The sequence below is a fragment of the Mus musculus genome, chromosome 14, assembly GCF_000001635.26.
Source record: "Mus musculus strain C57BL/6J chromosome 14, GRCm38.p6 C57BL/6J".
NCBI classification, from domain to species: domain Eukaryota; kingdom Metazoa; phylum Chordata; class Mammalia; order Rodentia; family Muridae; genus Mus; species Mus musculus.
This window is the reverse complement of record NC_000080.6, coordinates 122,549,364-122,563,449: the sequence shown is the minus strand read 5'-3', so window position 1 is coordinate 122,563,449 and position 14,086 is coordinate 122,549,364. Positions and strand designations below refer to the sequence as shown.

The 14,086-nt window shown below is 40.5% G+C and overlaps 1 protein-coding gene across 6 annotated transcripts in view; it reads right to left on the bottom strand.

Moving 5' to 3' along the window:
• Pcca (propionyl-Coenzyme A carboxylase, alpha polypeptide) overlaps positions 1–14,086 on the bottom strand; it is a 405,580-nt gene that overhangs the window by 326,495 nt on the left and 64,999 nt on the right. For all 6 annotated transcript variants that reach the window (NR_153443.1, XR_383133.3, XM_006518432.3 and 3 more), the window contains exons 2-4: positions 5,658–5,735; positions 624–671; positions 463–531 (exon numbers count right to left, since the gene is read on the bottom strand). Coding sequence is in view for 4 of the 6 variants with exons in the window: in XM_030247609.1 (XP_030103469.1) it covers positions 463–531; positions 624–671; positions 5,658–5,735 (195 nt within the window). In the remaining 2 variants the exon portion in view is untranslated. The remainder of the gene's footprint in view (positions 1–462; positions 532–623; positions 672–5,657; positions 5,736–14,086) is intronic.

Genomic DNA, 14,086 nt, shown 5'->3' with positions numbered 1-14,086 from the left:
GTCAATATCACAAGTTGGTTAGTTACGAATGTATAAGGGTTCTTGAGAATAATTTGTTTTTATTTTGCTTATCCATAATACATAAAACATTTTATCATGTGAGGGTATTGGGAAAGATGTTTTTTCTTATGTATAGTCATTGTAATCATCCACTTAAAGAAAAATAGAATATAGCCACATTGTGATGGTTGTACTACTGGAAAGATTTTGCTGGGACATACAATATGTGTGAGAAAAATAAAGTTGTTGGATCTTGCTCATTGGAGCCTTGCTCCTACCAAAAAAAAAAAAAAAAAAGATATTATAACACTTCCACTGTGTTTGTGATAACAGTGGACTATTGGTTTTAAAAACCAAATATACCTTTTGCAAGTGAAGGAAAAAATAAAGCAAGTATCTTTCACTTCCATTCTAATAGACCCAAATTAAGTCTTGATTGAAACTAATTAAAAATATACTTACAGAACTGGCATCAACATCACTGTGAATGGCAACTGTCTTGATGCCCATCTTCTTGCAAGTTTTAATAACCTAGTCAAAACACATCACTTGTTAACATTCACATGCAAAGGAAGTTTAATATATTTCCAAGCAAAACAGAAAATAATTCAGATCCTACTCACCCTACAGGCAATTTCTCCTCTGTTAGCAATGAGAATTTTATCAAAAGTCTGACAAGAAACAAAAAGAAAATCATTACTATTACTTTGATATTTAAAAAAACAAAACCAAAAAAAACCCAATATTTTCCACAATTATCAATAAATATGTTTCTGGTAAACATTTACTTTCTAGAGCAATAATAGATGTTATAAATAATATGTTCCTTTACAACCAGAAGGCAACTAAATTCATCTGATTGGACCTGGCCCTACAATAACTTGTTTAAGGCATCAATTGACTAGGTTAATTTATTTAATAATTAAACTATATTGATTGCCATAAAGAAACATGCCTCTCATATCAATGGTTCTGTATTCAACTCCCAGCACTTGTTGTTTTTACAGAGGACCCACATGGCAGCTCACAACCATCTGTGACTCCAGTTCCTGGGGACCAAATAACCTTTCCTGGCTTCCTGGGGCACTAGGAACATGTGGTATACGTACACACATGATGGTAAGCATTCATACACATAAAATAAAATAAAATACAAGGTACTCATGTATCTTAGTGAAGATAGTATTTTAGCCTACATAGAAAGTTTAAAATCTCAAAACTGGAAAGACTTAACCTTTATAACACTCATGGCTTATACTACTAGCCTGAGACCATCTTTGCTGCCTAGTAAACTCCTAACCTAATGAAACTCTGAGGCAGTCAGTCTTGATCACATAGACCCTTAAGATAATCTACTCTTACCCAGGCATGATACTATGTGGTCATTACTTTTCTTGTCCAAATGGCAACAATAACTATTGAACAGTATGTATTCCCTAGAGAAAAACACACTTGTACATGTGAACTGCATCATTTGAAACAGTCAAGTTCTAACGAGTTCTGGAGAGAAAATACAAAACAAAAATAAAGAAAAACAACAAAGCAAAAATCCCATCTTGTCATGGAAGCTGTAATGTGTCACAGTGTGAAAACACAGTATACCCATTTGACTACACATCTTTACTTGCAAATGTTCATTGCATGAGTCAACCACACCTACTAGTTTGGGTGCAGGAGAGCATGTGGCCTGAACAATTCAGCTACCACCCAGGTGTGAAAGGGCCAGTCCTGCAGATCCAAAGTTGCAGGGTCTCCATAGCAGAAGCCAGAGGCCTTGAGCCAGACCAATGACTCATGCAAGATATGTTTTGTATTTTCTTTGGGGGGCATTGCAATGCCAAAGGGCAGAAACAAAGGGACAAGGAAGCAGGATTAGGGTGCATGATGTGAAACTCACAAAGAATCAATAAAACGTTAAAAACAAGCAAAAAGAAAAAAAAAAAATGCAAGCATGTTAGCTTTAGTAGCTGGTATTCACTCCTGGCACTCAAATGGTGGAAATGTCTCAAAGAAACTTGAGAACCTGAGTTCAGATCCCATCATTCATGCAAAGCTGGGTGTAATGGCACATGTCTGTCACTCTAGCACTGCTGTAATGGCACAATCTGTAACTCTAGCACTGGAGTAACGGCTCATGTCTGTAACTCTAACACTGATGTAATAGATCATGTCTGTAACTCTAGCACTGGTGTGATGACTCATGTCTGTAACTCTAGCACTGGAGCAATGGCTCATGTCTGTAACTCCAGGCATGGTGTAATGGTACATGGCTGTAACTCTAGCACTAGTGTAATAGATCATGGCTGTAACTCTAGCACTGGTGTGATGACTCATGTCTGTAACTCTAGCACTGGAGCAATGGCTCATGTCTGTAACTCCAGGCATGGTGTAATGGTACATGGCTGTAACTCTAGCACTAGTGTAATAGATCATGGCTGTAACTCTAGCACTGGGCACTAGAAGTGGAGGTATATAGAGACAAAAGGATCCATGGAGCTCAAAGACCAGATATTAAAGCCAATCAGTGAGATCTGGATTCACTGAGAGACCCTGTATCAATAAATAAGATGAAAAGGTGGTGTGGCAGCACACACCTTTAATCCCAAGCAGAGGTTGGTAAATATAGTTTCAGGCCAGGCTGGTCTACATAGTAAACTCCAGTGCAGCCAGGACTACAAAGGAGATCCTGTCTCAAAATAAACAAACTAATTAAGCGAAGAGCAATCAAAGGAAGATATCAGACAATGACGTTTGTCCTCAACATAGATGTCTGTACATGTGTATGCACTCTTACACACATCTAGTACATACATCTACACATTCACACAAACATACAAATAAATTTAATTTAATTTTAATAAGGAGTCAATGACAGGTTAAAATGAAAACTGTTATACTTTGGACACTAAGTAACCCCCACAAAAGACTTGAGTAATGGGTGGCTCTACCAGGAGATACTATTTGGGGAAGCTCTGGAAAAGCCTAACTGAAGAAAGCAGGTCGTTGGGCCCTGTCGTTGAGTGCTGGAGTTCACCCAGAACCCCACTGACCCTCTGCTCTCTATCAACTGAGAGGTAAGTAGCTTCCACCAGACATTCCTACCACCCACCTACCCAAAGACCCACATCAAAGACACAGAATTAGCAGCCCTAAGACTAAAGACTTAACTCTCTGAAACTGCAAACTAGAAGGGTCAAGGTTCAGCCTCAGTGTGAGAAGAGCCAAAGTCTAGCCTCGTCGTGAGGAGGGTCCTGAGAAAGGGGGCGATGGGAACGGCACAGATTCAACGATGATTCGAAGTCTGTAGTGGACACACACTGTCAGTTCAAGTGCTGTTTCTCTGCCCAAAGCTTCTCATAATTTCTCCTCCTTCTCCTCTCTGCCTTTTTCCCATTCTTTTTCCTTCTTTCTTCTCATTCTTTTTCATTCTTCCAACCAGAGAGACTGAACCCAGTTTTTTATTCACTAAAGCTACATCATCAGGGTTTTAACCACTGTTAATAATTTTTTCTAATTCATAAATTTTATAAACCCCAGGTCATTAGTCTTAACCCCTGCCTCCTTAAAACAGAAATTAAACACAAAGCAAAAGCACAATCCTTATGATTTTACACAGCCTGATCTTCACTGATAGCTGGGCACACACAGCTCTTGCAGTTTCCTGGAAGAGCAGGCAGCCATCTTTAGTAACGGTTTAAGTACAGAAAAGTGAGAGATTACTAAGGCTGAAATAATTTCTTACAAAGTTTTAAAATTTATGTAAGTAAAGTAGGCATTGTCACTTCCAACCCTTCACTTAACTAGAAAATAAAGTACTAGCTTATTATATGTTTACACATCATCTTTTAATGTTTCCTATCCCAGCAATCCCATGGCCTCTGTTTTAGTTTGGGTTTTACTGCTGTGAGGAGATACCATGACCAAGGTAACTCCTATAAAGGGCAACATTCAATTGGGGACAGCTCACAGGTTCTGAGGTTCAGTCTATTATCACGGCAGGAAGCATGACTGTTCAGCCAGGCATGACTCTAGAGGAGCTGCGAGTTCTACATCTTCATCCAAAGGCAGACAGAATAATACTGGCCTCCAGGCAGCTAGGACCAGAATCTTAAAGCTCACCCCACAGTGACATACTTCCTCCAACAAGGCCAACCCTACTCGAACAAGGCCACACCTTCTAATAGTGCCACTCCCTGGGCCAAGCATATTCAAACCACCATAGCTTGATATATTTTCCTTCTAATATTATTTGTTTGTAGATTGTATATAAGCCTTCCTCCTATAAGATAAACCCACCTATCATTTGCTTACTTTTTATAGACTCCTTCTTTTCCTATCCGTACCTTTTCTTCTTGAGACCACTTTAGCTCTCTATCCCTGGTGTCCCCAAGTTCACACTGGTTACTTAATACAGCAGTCATTGAACAGGGGAGTACATGTATGTCCTCATAATTCCAAGTTCAAGGCCAAGTTTCACAATGAACAATTTCTACAAAGGACCATGTAGGCTTCCGTGGCCTTTGTGGTTTTGTTGTCTAGATTTTTTCCCATGGCCCTAAAAGCCAAGCAGAAGGCCTGTTCCTCATCCTCCTCAGCCTCATGACCACCTCCATTCCTCATTCCTGAGAACTGCATCTGTTTCATTTATTATGGAGTGGTTAGCTCTGAGTAATGGGGGAAATATATTCCCCAGAAAGAGATTGAAAATTAAGTAGGAAAGATAGCAGATCAGCTTGAGGGAAGCAGCAACCATTAGCACATGTGGGGATCAACAGCCTGACGATGTTCCAGGGGCAGAAACTGAGTCATACCTCCCCTTAAGCAGCCATGAGAACCTGGCATAAAAGAAATCCTTCCAAGGTATTTACATCTTACACCCCTGCACTGCAGTGAGATAGCCAACCCACACGAGAATGGAGGTCATTATAAGGAAGGTCAGGCCTCCTCACACACATAAACCAGTTCAATAGCTCACAAGAACATGGCGAATCCTTTAGAAATGTAGTTAGAGGCAGTTGCGAGCTGACAGATGTGGGTGGTGAGAAACAAACTCTTAACCACTACAGTCATCTCTCCAGGCCCTGAATCCACATTCTAAAAACCTTTGATGCTAATGAGAAACACTACCAAACTCAAGTTGTACTCTACAAATGAAAAATGGAACAAAGACTGAGCCTCTCTAAAACCTGTGATACAGGGGCTGGGTGATGACTCACTGGGTAAGAGCACAAGGGAATCGGAGTTCAAATCTCTAACAATCACAATAATGCCTAGGCATGGCCAATCAAGTGCCTATAACCCAGGCATGGCAAGAGGGAGAGACACGAGGATCCTGGGGCTTGCTACAGGCCCAATTGCAGGTTCAGTGAGAGACCCTGTCTTGAGGGACTAAGTCAGAGAACGATAGAGCAGGACCCCAGATATCATCCTCTGGCCTCCACAAGGACATGAGCACATGCACACGTGCTTACATGCTCACATGCACGCACATATTAAAGAAGGAAAACAGAAAAGAAGCCTACAACACTTCACCAATGCAATAAATAATGACAATATCACTACAATTCAATCAGTCCACTGAACATCATGTGGCAACAAGAAATAAAACCAGTCCACCTCGGCCATTGAGATTTTATTTTTATTTTTAAAATCCTTACCTTTTCTTTAGGCTCATATTCCACAGAACTGAGACTTCTGGACACCACTAGGCATTGGTATGAATAGACTGGAGCATGCTATTTAAAAATAGAAGAAAAACAAAAGTGAAAGCAGTTAGACTCTTGTGGGTTTTACCTTTTCTCGGGGTTCTTTTCCAGTTTGCTTCTACCCAAGAGTTTCAGTCTATATACACAGTGCTAAGAATGGAACTTAGTTACGGAGAGGAAACCTCAACTGAAGACACGTCCCCTTGGCATGTAAGAAGAACCAAAGGTGTGGCAAAAGAGGAAGAGAGCGAGTGAGCGAGGGGTGGCACGTCACGGGCAGCCTCTGGTGGGTGACTGAGAGTGCAAGGTCAGAAATGCCACAAACCTCAGGGATTTACAGAATTTAAACGGAGGACCGTTTCTTTGTGTGTGTGCTTCTGAGGTGTGTGCTTCTGAGGCAGAGATCAGTCTATCATTCCCAAGGCCCTAGGTACTTAGTAAGCAAATAAATAAATAATAAAGTGATGGCTTTAAGGATTTTTCAATTTTAACAATGACTAGTAACTAATAAAAATGTCCCTTTTTTTATTTGTTGAAATTTTAAAAAAAAGTCAGGAGTTATAACTTTTTTCTGGCACAAAAAGGATTTGATAGATAAAAGTCCGAAATGATCAAGTTCACATCTAGTATGTTATTAACTATTTCTGAAGAAATGCCTTAAGACATTAAGAAAATGAGTAATAAAAATTGTAACAAACACGGGACGAGGTCTGACTATGCCTATAACTGGATATCTTTAATATTGGTTTAGGTTTGAATTTTGGTTCTTTGGTTTTGAAACAGGGGCTCACTGTGCACAGGCTCTAGCTAACCTGAAACTAGGTCGACCAGGCTGACCTCAAACGCTCAGAGATCCAAGTGCTGGTAGGAAGGATACACACCATCCTATCCAACTGGATGTCTGTGTTTGTACAAGTGTCTTTCAAAAGTGTATGTGTCATTTTATGCTCTCTTTATAGGAATGTCTACATTCTATAACTGTCGTTCAAATTCCTTTTTTTAATTTCTCAATATATTATTTCTCTTTTTTTTTAAAAAAAAAAAATATATATATATATATATATATATTATTTCTCTATGTAACCTTGGCTATCCTGGAACTTACTCTGTAGATCAGGCTGGCCTCAAACTCAGAGATCCACTTATCTCTGCCTCCCAAGTTCTAGGATTAAAAGGGTGTATCACCACCACCAGACTCAAACTGGATTTTCTTTCACGGCTGTGTTATAAGGATTCTTGATATATTCTAGACTCATACCTCCATTGTATATATAACCACAATTATTTGATTTTATTCTATACATTTGTTTTTTACTTTCTACATGTCCTTTGAAACTTAAAAAAGTTAAATTTGATTAAATCTAATTCCTTGTTTACCAGTAATGAATTTTTTGGAGGAAGAAATATTATCTTTATGCATTTTTAAGTCACAGCTCATAAGCTAAATCAGAAAGTTAAAACAAGAAAAGTTGCATAACCAAGTTTTAAGAAGGCGATGTGTTGGGACAGTATCTGGATGTGTTGGGACAGTATATGGATCTGGGGATAAAGTGCTTGCCGTGCAATGCTGAAGACATGAGTTTGATCCCTGGAACCCATGGTGGAAGAAAAGAGCTAAGTCCTGCAATCTGTCCTCTTAACTTTATATGGACAAGGACTTGCATGTCATGGCACATGCACACACATTCGCACACATAGGAATAGAAAAGAAACTTTAAAAAATCCAACTTGTCTAGTAGTTACTGGTAAAGAGGAAGAGCAGGAAAACACAAAGAACAAGAGGTAGTTATTACTATCTCCTAAAATATTCTAAAAACACACTGATGTGAGAAACAGAGCATCTCACAGAAATGTTTTAAACTGAAGTTAAACACATATACTTTTTAAAAACATAAAACCTCAGACTGCAAAATGCATTCTCTACTTGAAACAAGAGTAGGAGACATGAAAAAGGCAGCTTGTTAAAGGAAGCAAGAAAAGATTGACTGAGTGGAAATGAAATTAAGTATATTATATCCACAGTACATACCAAGATCATACTCCATTTCCCTTCTGTATTACCCCCAATCCTACACATTGGAAAGTTGAGTCCTACCAGCTTCTAACTTTTGACGATCAGAGAGCTAGAAAAGTTTGTTTTTTAATTTAAAGATAGAAACAACAGCATCTTCCACCATGACATTGGTGCCTAGTCAAAGTTATAATTTGGGTGGGGAAGGGTAGTGTATCAGGAGGCTCTACCCATTCCCTCTATGTTTAGATAAAAATTCAGCCATTTAGACTTTCAAAGAACTAATAAAAAAATTAAATAAATGGAAAATGAGTTTTCAAAGAATTGAAAATGCCAACCTTCTACGGCCCCTCAGTGGAACAGCTACAAAAAGTTCAGTGTCACAGCAAACTTAATAACAAAGATAATAGTCCTTTCTCCAAAAAACCTGAATATTTAGCTTCAGCCAGCCCTAAACTCTAAATACACATCTTAGGTGTGAAAGCTAGCTGGCATTTCTCACATCTCTGCTAGGTCACAAACACAATGGGGTGAACAGCAGCACCTACTGCTCCATCCATGCAACAGAGGAGCTGGCATTCTGAGTGGCTCTAACACTGTAGCCACACACTGGTCTACTGCAGCAGCATGCCAACAGACTCTTCTAAAAATAATGATATTTTAGCCAGGGATGGTGGTGCACTCCTTTAATCCTTAAAGCACTCAGGAGGCAGAGGCAGGTGGATCTCTGAGTTCCAGGCCAGCCTGATCTACAGAGCGATTTACTGGACAGCCAGGGCCACACAGAGAAGATAGATAGATAGATAGATAGATAGATAGATAGATAGATAGATAGATAGATAGATATACATACATACACATATATATGCATATATATGTGTGTGTATATATATATACATATACATATATATTTTGAAATTTTCATATGCCATATGTGGATTGAATTCTCCCTGCAGCTCCTCCCAAATCCAGCCCCTCCCTCCCAAGCTTGTCCTTTTTTCTTTAACTATTTCACAACAGATGCCCCTGCCTCCTGTCTCTTTCCTCCCAGCCCTCTGTTCCTGGCTTAGTACAACCTAAGCCTTGGGTGTAGAGGTCTTGGATGGGGGCTGATACCCCCAGGGCAGCTGATCTCCACATTCTGACCAGGTGTGGCCGTCTGACGGACTTCATTTGATGAGGGTGGGAGCTGTACTTCTCTGTGAGGATGAGGATCTAAGGATGCAGTGAGGAAAACTGCAAGAGAAGGTTCTGCTCTCAGACCCATGTCCTCACTAGCTGCAAGGAGCTAGCTAAGTTCCCAGTGTTGGGCATGAAGCCTCCTACTGAGTGGCCTTGAGTCCAGTTAGACAGCTGTTGGTTACCCAGGAAGGTGCTGTCACTGTGCCTTTGACACATCTGTCATATAAGGCTCAAATCAGATGGTTTCTTTAGCCATTAAGGAATTAAGTGTATTGGAGTTGTGGGTGCGACTCCATGGTTAGGGTACTCCCATAGCATTTATGAGGAGCAAGGTTCAGTCCAAAGCACACAAAATAATGACATTAATTGGTACCGTTCATTTCTGATGACAGAAATCACGCTTACTTCACTTAAGAGAATGGGAGCAGAGGATGATGCTTTCTCATCAGTTCCAATGTCTTTGCAACAAGCAAAGCTTGTACAAGAACTGCCCGAGAGGATGGTGTTTAAGACCTTGGAGCAGGAAAGAATTTCTAGATTCCACACCACTCAGCTATTACTCTTGAGCATTTACATGTACACCCGAGGCACTGGCATGCTGACCCAGGGAGTTGCCCGCCAGTCTGTTTTATTGCTGCACAAATTGCGACAGAAAAAAAACACACACACACACACACACACACACAAAAACCAAAAAAACAAAAAACAAATATTTGTTGCAGTTGAAGTAGATAAATAAAATTTAATACAGTCATACAGTGGGGTATTCTCTAGCAGGTAAGTACAACACACTGAAATCAATGTATTAACAGCAAAAGAAAAAAATTATCAGTGAAGTAATGGACACATTACAATGATTCCTGTGAGAATTTGAATAACCAACTTATGGCCCTACTACTAAGCACTGGTTATGGGATAACACTTTCCCTAAAGCCCTAAAGCATTAGTGTGGGATACATGTGAGTGGCTATTGCTAAGGGTAGGAAGGGAGGAGATTCAGAAAGCATGTGTGGCCAAGCAATTGATTAAATAATACAATGATACTTCAAGCTTTGGTTCTGAATGCACACTTTCCATTAAAACGAAAGCCCCGTAATTAATTCATACAAACAACAACAACAATGGCAAAATGATGCATTTGGGGGTAGAGCTCTGCAGAACGCACCTGAACACGTAGGAGAGGACTGAAAGGCACATGAAGGCCAGCCCAAGCTCAGCCTCACCCTGTTTCTTCACCTCGAACCACTCAATTTGAACACTTCTGCCCACAGCTGGAAAATAAGAGCTCAGCTGACTTTCCCCTGAGGGTGAGCACTGACCTGGACTGCTATCAGGAGTTACTCGAAACAGGCAGTTTATTCAGACTGAACATGACCGCTAAGAAAGTGATGTCCTTGCTGAGACTCTGACAGTAAACAAACAGAAAATGCAAAAGAGTTTATGTGACTTTGCAAATGTGGCATTGCTAAGTAACTCTCAGAATAAAGTGCATCTCCTCTGTGGGTCCCAGAACAATGGACTTGGCTAAACTTGGCTAAAGAGAACAGTCCAGAAATCTCTAATCTCTAAGTAGCTAATCTCTGAAGAATGTTTGAGCCAGCCAAACCAGCATATTATGTGTTTACTCTCAAGAAAAGGTCAAGAATGTAAAACTAGACTTTAAAACACCTCCACCGGGGTTCAAGAATTATACAAATCTACAAGTTACACATAAACTAATAGAAGAAAATGTAGCAGAGTGCCTAAGGGAACACAGTGGTTTTAGAATCGTTTTATTATTACTTAAAAGTACTTGGTTAAAAAGAAACAGATACACACAAAGAGAAGACAGTGTGCAGACATGTAAACTCTCAATAATGTAGCCAAGAATGAAAAAAAGCATAGAGAGCCCTAGTTATCAAGTCACTAGACACAGACATCATTACAAGAGACAGAACAACCCAGGGAAAGAGCCTATGTTAGAGACCCATCCCAGTCGCAGCCTGAAACTGATTGTCTTCAAATAATATCTGAAACCTATAGCAGATATTTCTTCACTTTTCTTTAACCCACACACCCAATTTCCTCACAGGTGTAGTTCGCCAATGCCAAATTTACTTTTTGCTCTGTGATAATAAAGTTTGTGTAACCACTGTCAGTGTTACTTGGGGCAACCTGACCCTATATCCCAGGTCATAGTCTGTAGGCTTAGATTTTTACAAACCTACTTTTAATAAGTAAACTCCCTTTTAGCCCACCACCCACCAGAGGCAGTGGGAAGGAAAGGCTAACAGAGCAAAGGAGAATGTTGACCTGTTTAGAAATATTTCCTTGGAGGAAATCCAATCTGTGTTGTCAGGATATGGCATTCATTAAATCAGCAATGGCAGGTTGACCTAGAAAAAACCACAAGGCTCTGCCAATTAGCCCCAAGAAGCTTCTGGAACACTACCAGTACCATGAAGTCATGACAAATGATAACCAAGAGAGAATGGTAAGGTGTACCAATACCATCCAGCACTGTCAGCAAAGACCGGTGTCAGCAAAACCCAACAATGACCAGAAAAGAATGGCAAGGTGTACCAATACCACACAGCATCGTCCACTGTCCAGTGGGATATATTTATATCCTTTGCAAACACACGAACCCTCAAGCATCTGCCATAGCAAAACATCACATGCCCTTTTTCCAGGCTGCCTCCAGAAAAACACGTGCCTGTTCTTAGCAAGAGCATCCTCTCATAAGACAGTTTTCACGTGACATAACTGAGTCTCCAAAGAAACCAGAAATTTCCACTTCAATGCTCACTCATATTTGACTCTAGAATACTACTATCTCTTATTCCCTCTCAGACAAGAAGAGCTTTGCATCAACAGAGTTCGGTGGTAAAGTGCTTGCCAAACACACAAGTCCATGTGTTTGACTTTCAGTACCATGTAAAATAAAAGTTTTGAGAAAAACTTTTAAACAACTGCGCATAAAACAACTATGAAAACTACCACAGTCAAAAAGAATGAAGAAGAATAGAAAACACAAGGTAACATACTGCCACTGATTCTCTTCCTCAGAAAAAAAGGGTCCTTGTCAGCGTGGCATATGGATGAAGCTGTGAACATCAGGGACACATGGGCTGATGCTCAGCTCTGCTCTTGCAGAACTGTAAGGTGTGGGACAAATCACTCCTAAGGGCCTTTCTTAAAATGTAAGTCATAATATCTCCCGAGTTCCCAAGGGACTCATTAAAAGGACCACATGACTCTTTACAGGCTGTCAAGTGCCCCTAAAGGTAAGATATCTTACAAAAGCTCAAAGTGCCCAGTTTTGGCCTTAAAAAAGCATACCAAGCCACTTAAGGCTGGCCATAAGAGTAATAATCCTCATTAAAACAACTCTTGTCTAGACTCAGATTCCAACAGGGGAACAAATCTCAACTCTGACACCTCTCGAGTGCACAGGAAATGTCTTCACGTGCAAAGAGAGAGCAATGATAGTGTTCCACAGCCATAGTCAGACCTGATGCAGTAAATTAACCCAAAACTGAGGACATGGCCATGCTTTTAGACAGACTAAGTTAGCCACTGGGGGGAAAAAAAACAGGAAAATAAGTATCCTTTGTTGATAAACGAGCACCTACCTTTGGGTTGGGGTTGTGTCTCGCTGTGAGTAAAACCAGTTAACCCACTAGCAATCATCTCAAAGAACAATTTCCACATGAGTTCTAACCTGACCAAAGCCAGGTAACATACCCACAGCACCACTCAGGTGACCAGGACACAAAAATAAAATACTTCTGTAGACAAACTAATTCAAAAAGACACAGACGATCCTGCCAAGAAAAGAAGCCCAAGGGGCTGGTGAGATGGCTCAGTGGGTAAGAGCACCCAACTGCTCTTCCGAAGGTCCGGAGTTCAAATCCCAGCAACCACATGGTGGCTCACAACCATCCGTAACAAAATCTGACTCCCTCTTCTGGAGTGTCTGAAGACAGCGACAGTGTACTTATATATAATAAATAAATAAAATCTTTAAAAAAAAAAAAAAAAAGAAGCCCAAGCTGATGCTTCATGTCTGCGTGTCTAGGTGAAGGAAGGTCATCTCCTGTGCATGTAATTCAAGAGTCTCAAAAGCCCCAGCTGTGGACTGACTGCAGCATTTCCACAGACTACCATGACCTTCTGAGGAACACACCTCTCTAAATGGAGGCCACATTATGTCAACAAACATAGCTCTTTTTTCAGACACACTGGGATGGTTCACCTTAGTACCCATCCTAAGCAGAACAGCTCCCATTTGAGAAGCATAGTCCAATCGAGATTCTCCCACCCCCGTCTCCACACTAAGCTAGAACATGAGGAAATTATGTACTCCAATTCAAAAACTTCAACCACCCTCTTAGACCATGCCATTCCTGCTATCCATCCTACCAGTATGCAAGGATACCACATGGACCCTCCTCACCAAGAGTACCCAGGCTGCTCTGACATTGAGCACTCACATCTATTCCCCTCATCATGGGCACTTTCTTTATAATTTTATTTATTTTCTATTTTATTGCATTGTATGACTGTGTGAGAGTATCAGAATCCATGGAACTAGAGTTACAATTTTTAACTGCCATGTGGGTGCTGGGAATTGAATTGGGGTCCTCTGGAAGAGCAGGAAGTGTTCTTAATCACAGAGCCATCTTTCCAGCCCTGGCAACCTATCTTCTTTTTTTCTTCCTTTCTTCCTTCTTCCCTCTCGCTCTTTCCTTTTTTTTCTTTCTTCCTTTCTTTCTTTCTCTCTTTCTTTCTCTCTTCCTTTCTCTCTTCCTTTCTTATGTCTGTTTATTTTACGTGTATGTGTTTGTGCCTAAATGTATATATGGGCACCATGTATGTGTGGGAGCCTTCCGGTTTCAGAAGGTGTCACGAACTGGAAATGCCAGGTTTCTTTGGAAACTCTGTTGTGTCATGGGATATTTTTCTGGAAACTGTCTTATGAGACGATGTTTTTGCTGAAGCAGACATGCAGGGGTATGTTTTGCTGAGAACAGACATGTGGTGCTTTTCTGGAAGCTGCCTGGAAAGGGGGCATCTGATATGTTGCTGGAACGGACACTTGAGAGGACACATGATGTTTGGAAAGGGTACTAAGTATAACCCAATAGACAGTGGATGATGCTCTGGAATTGGTTCGCCTTGCCACTCTTTGCTGGTCTTCACTGAT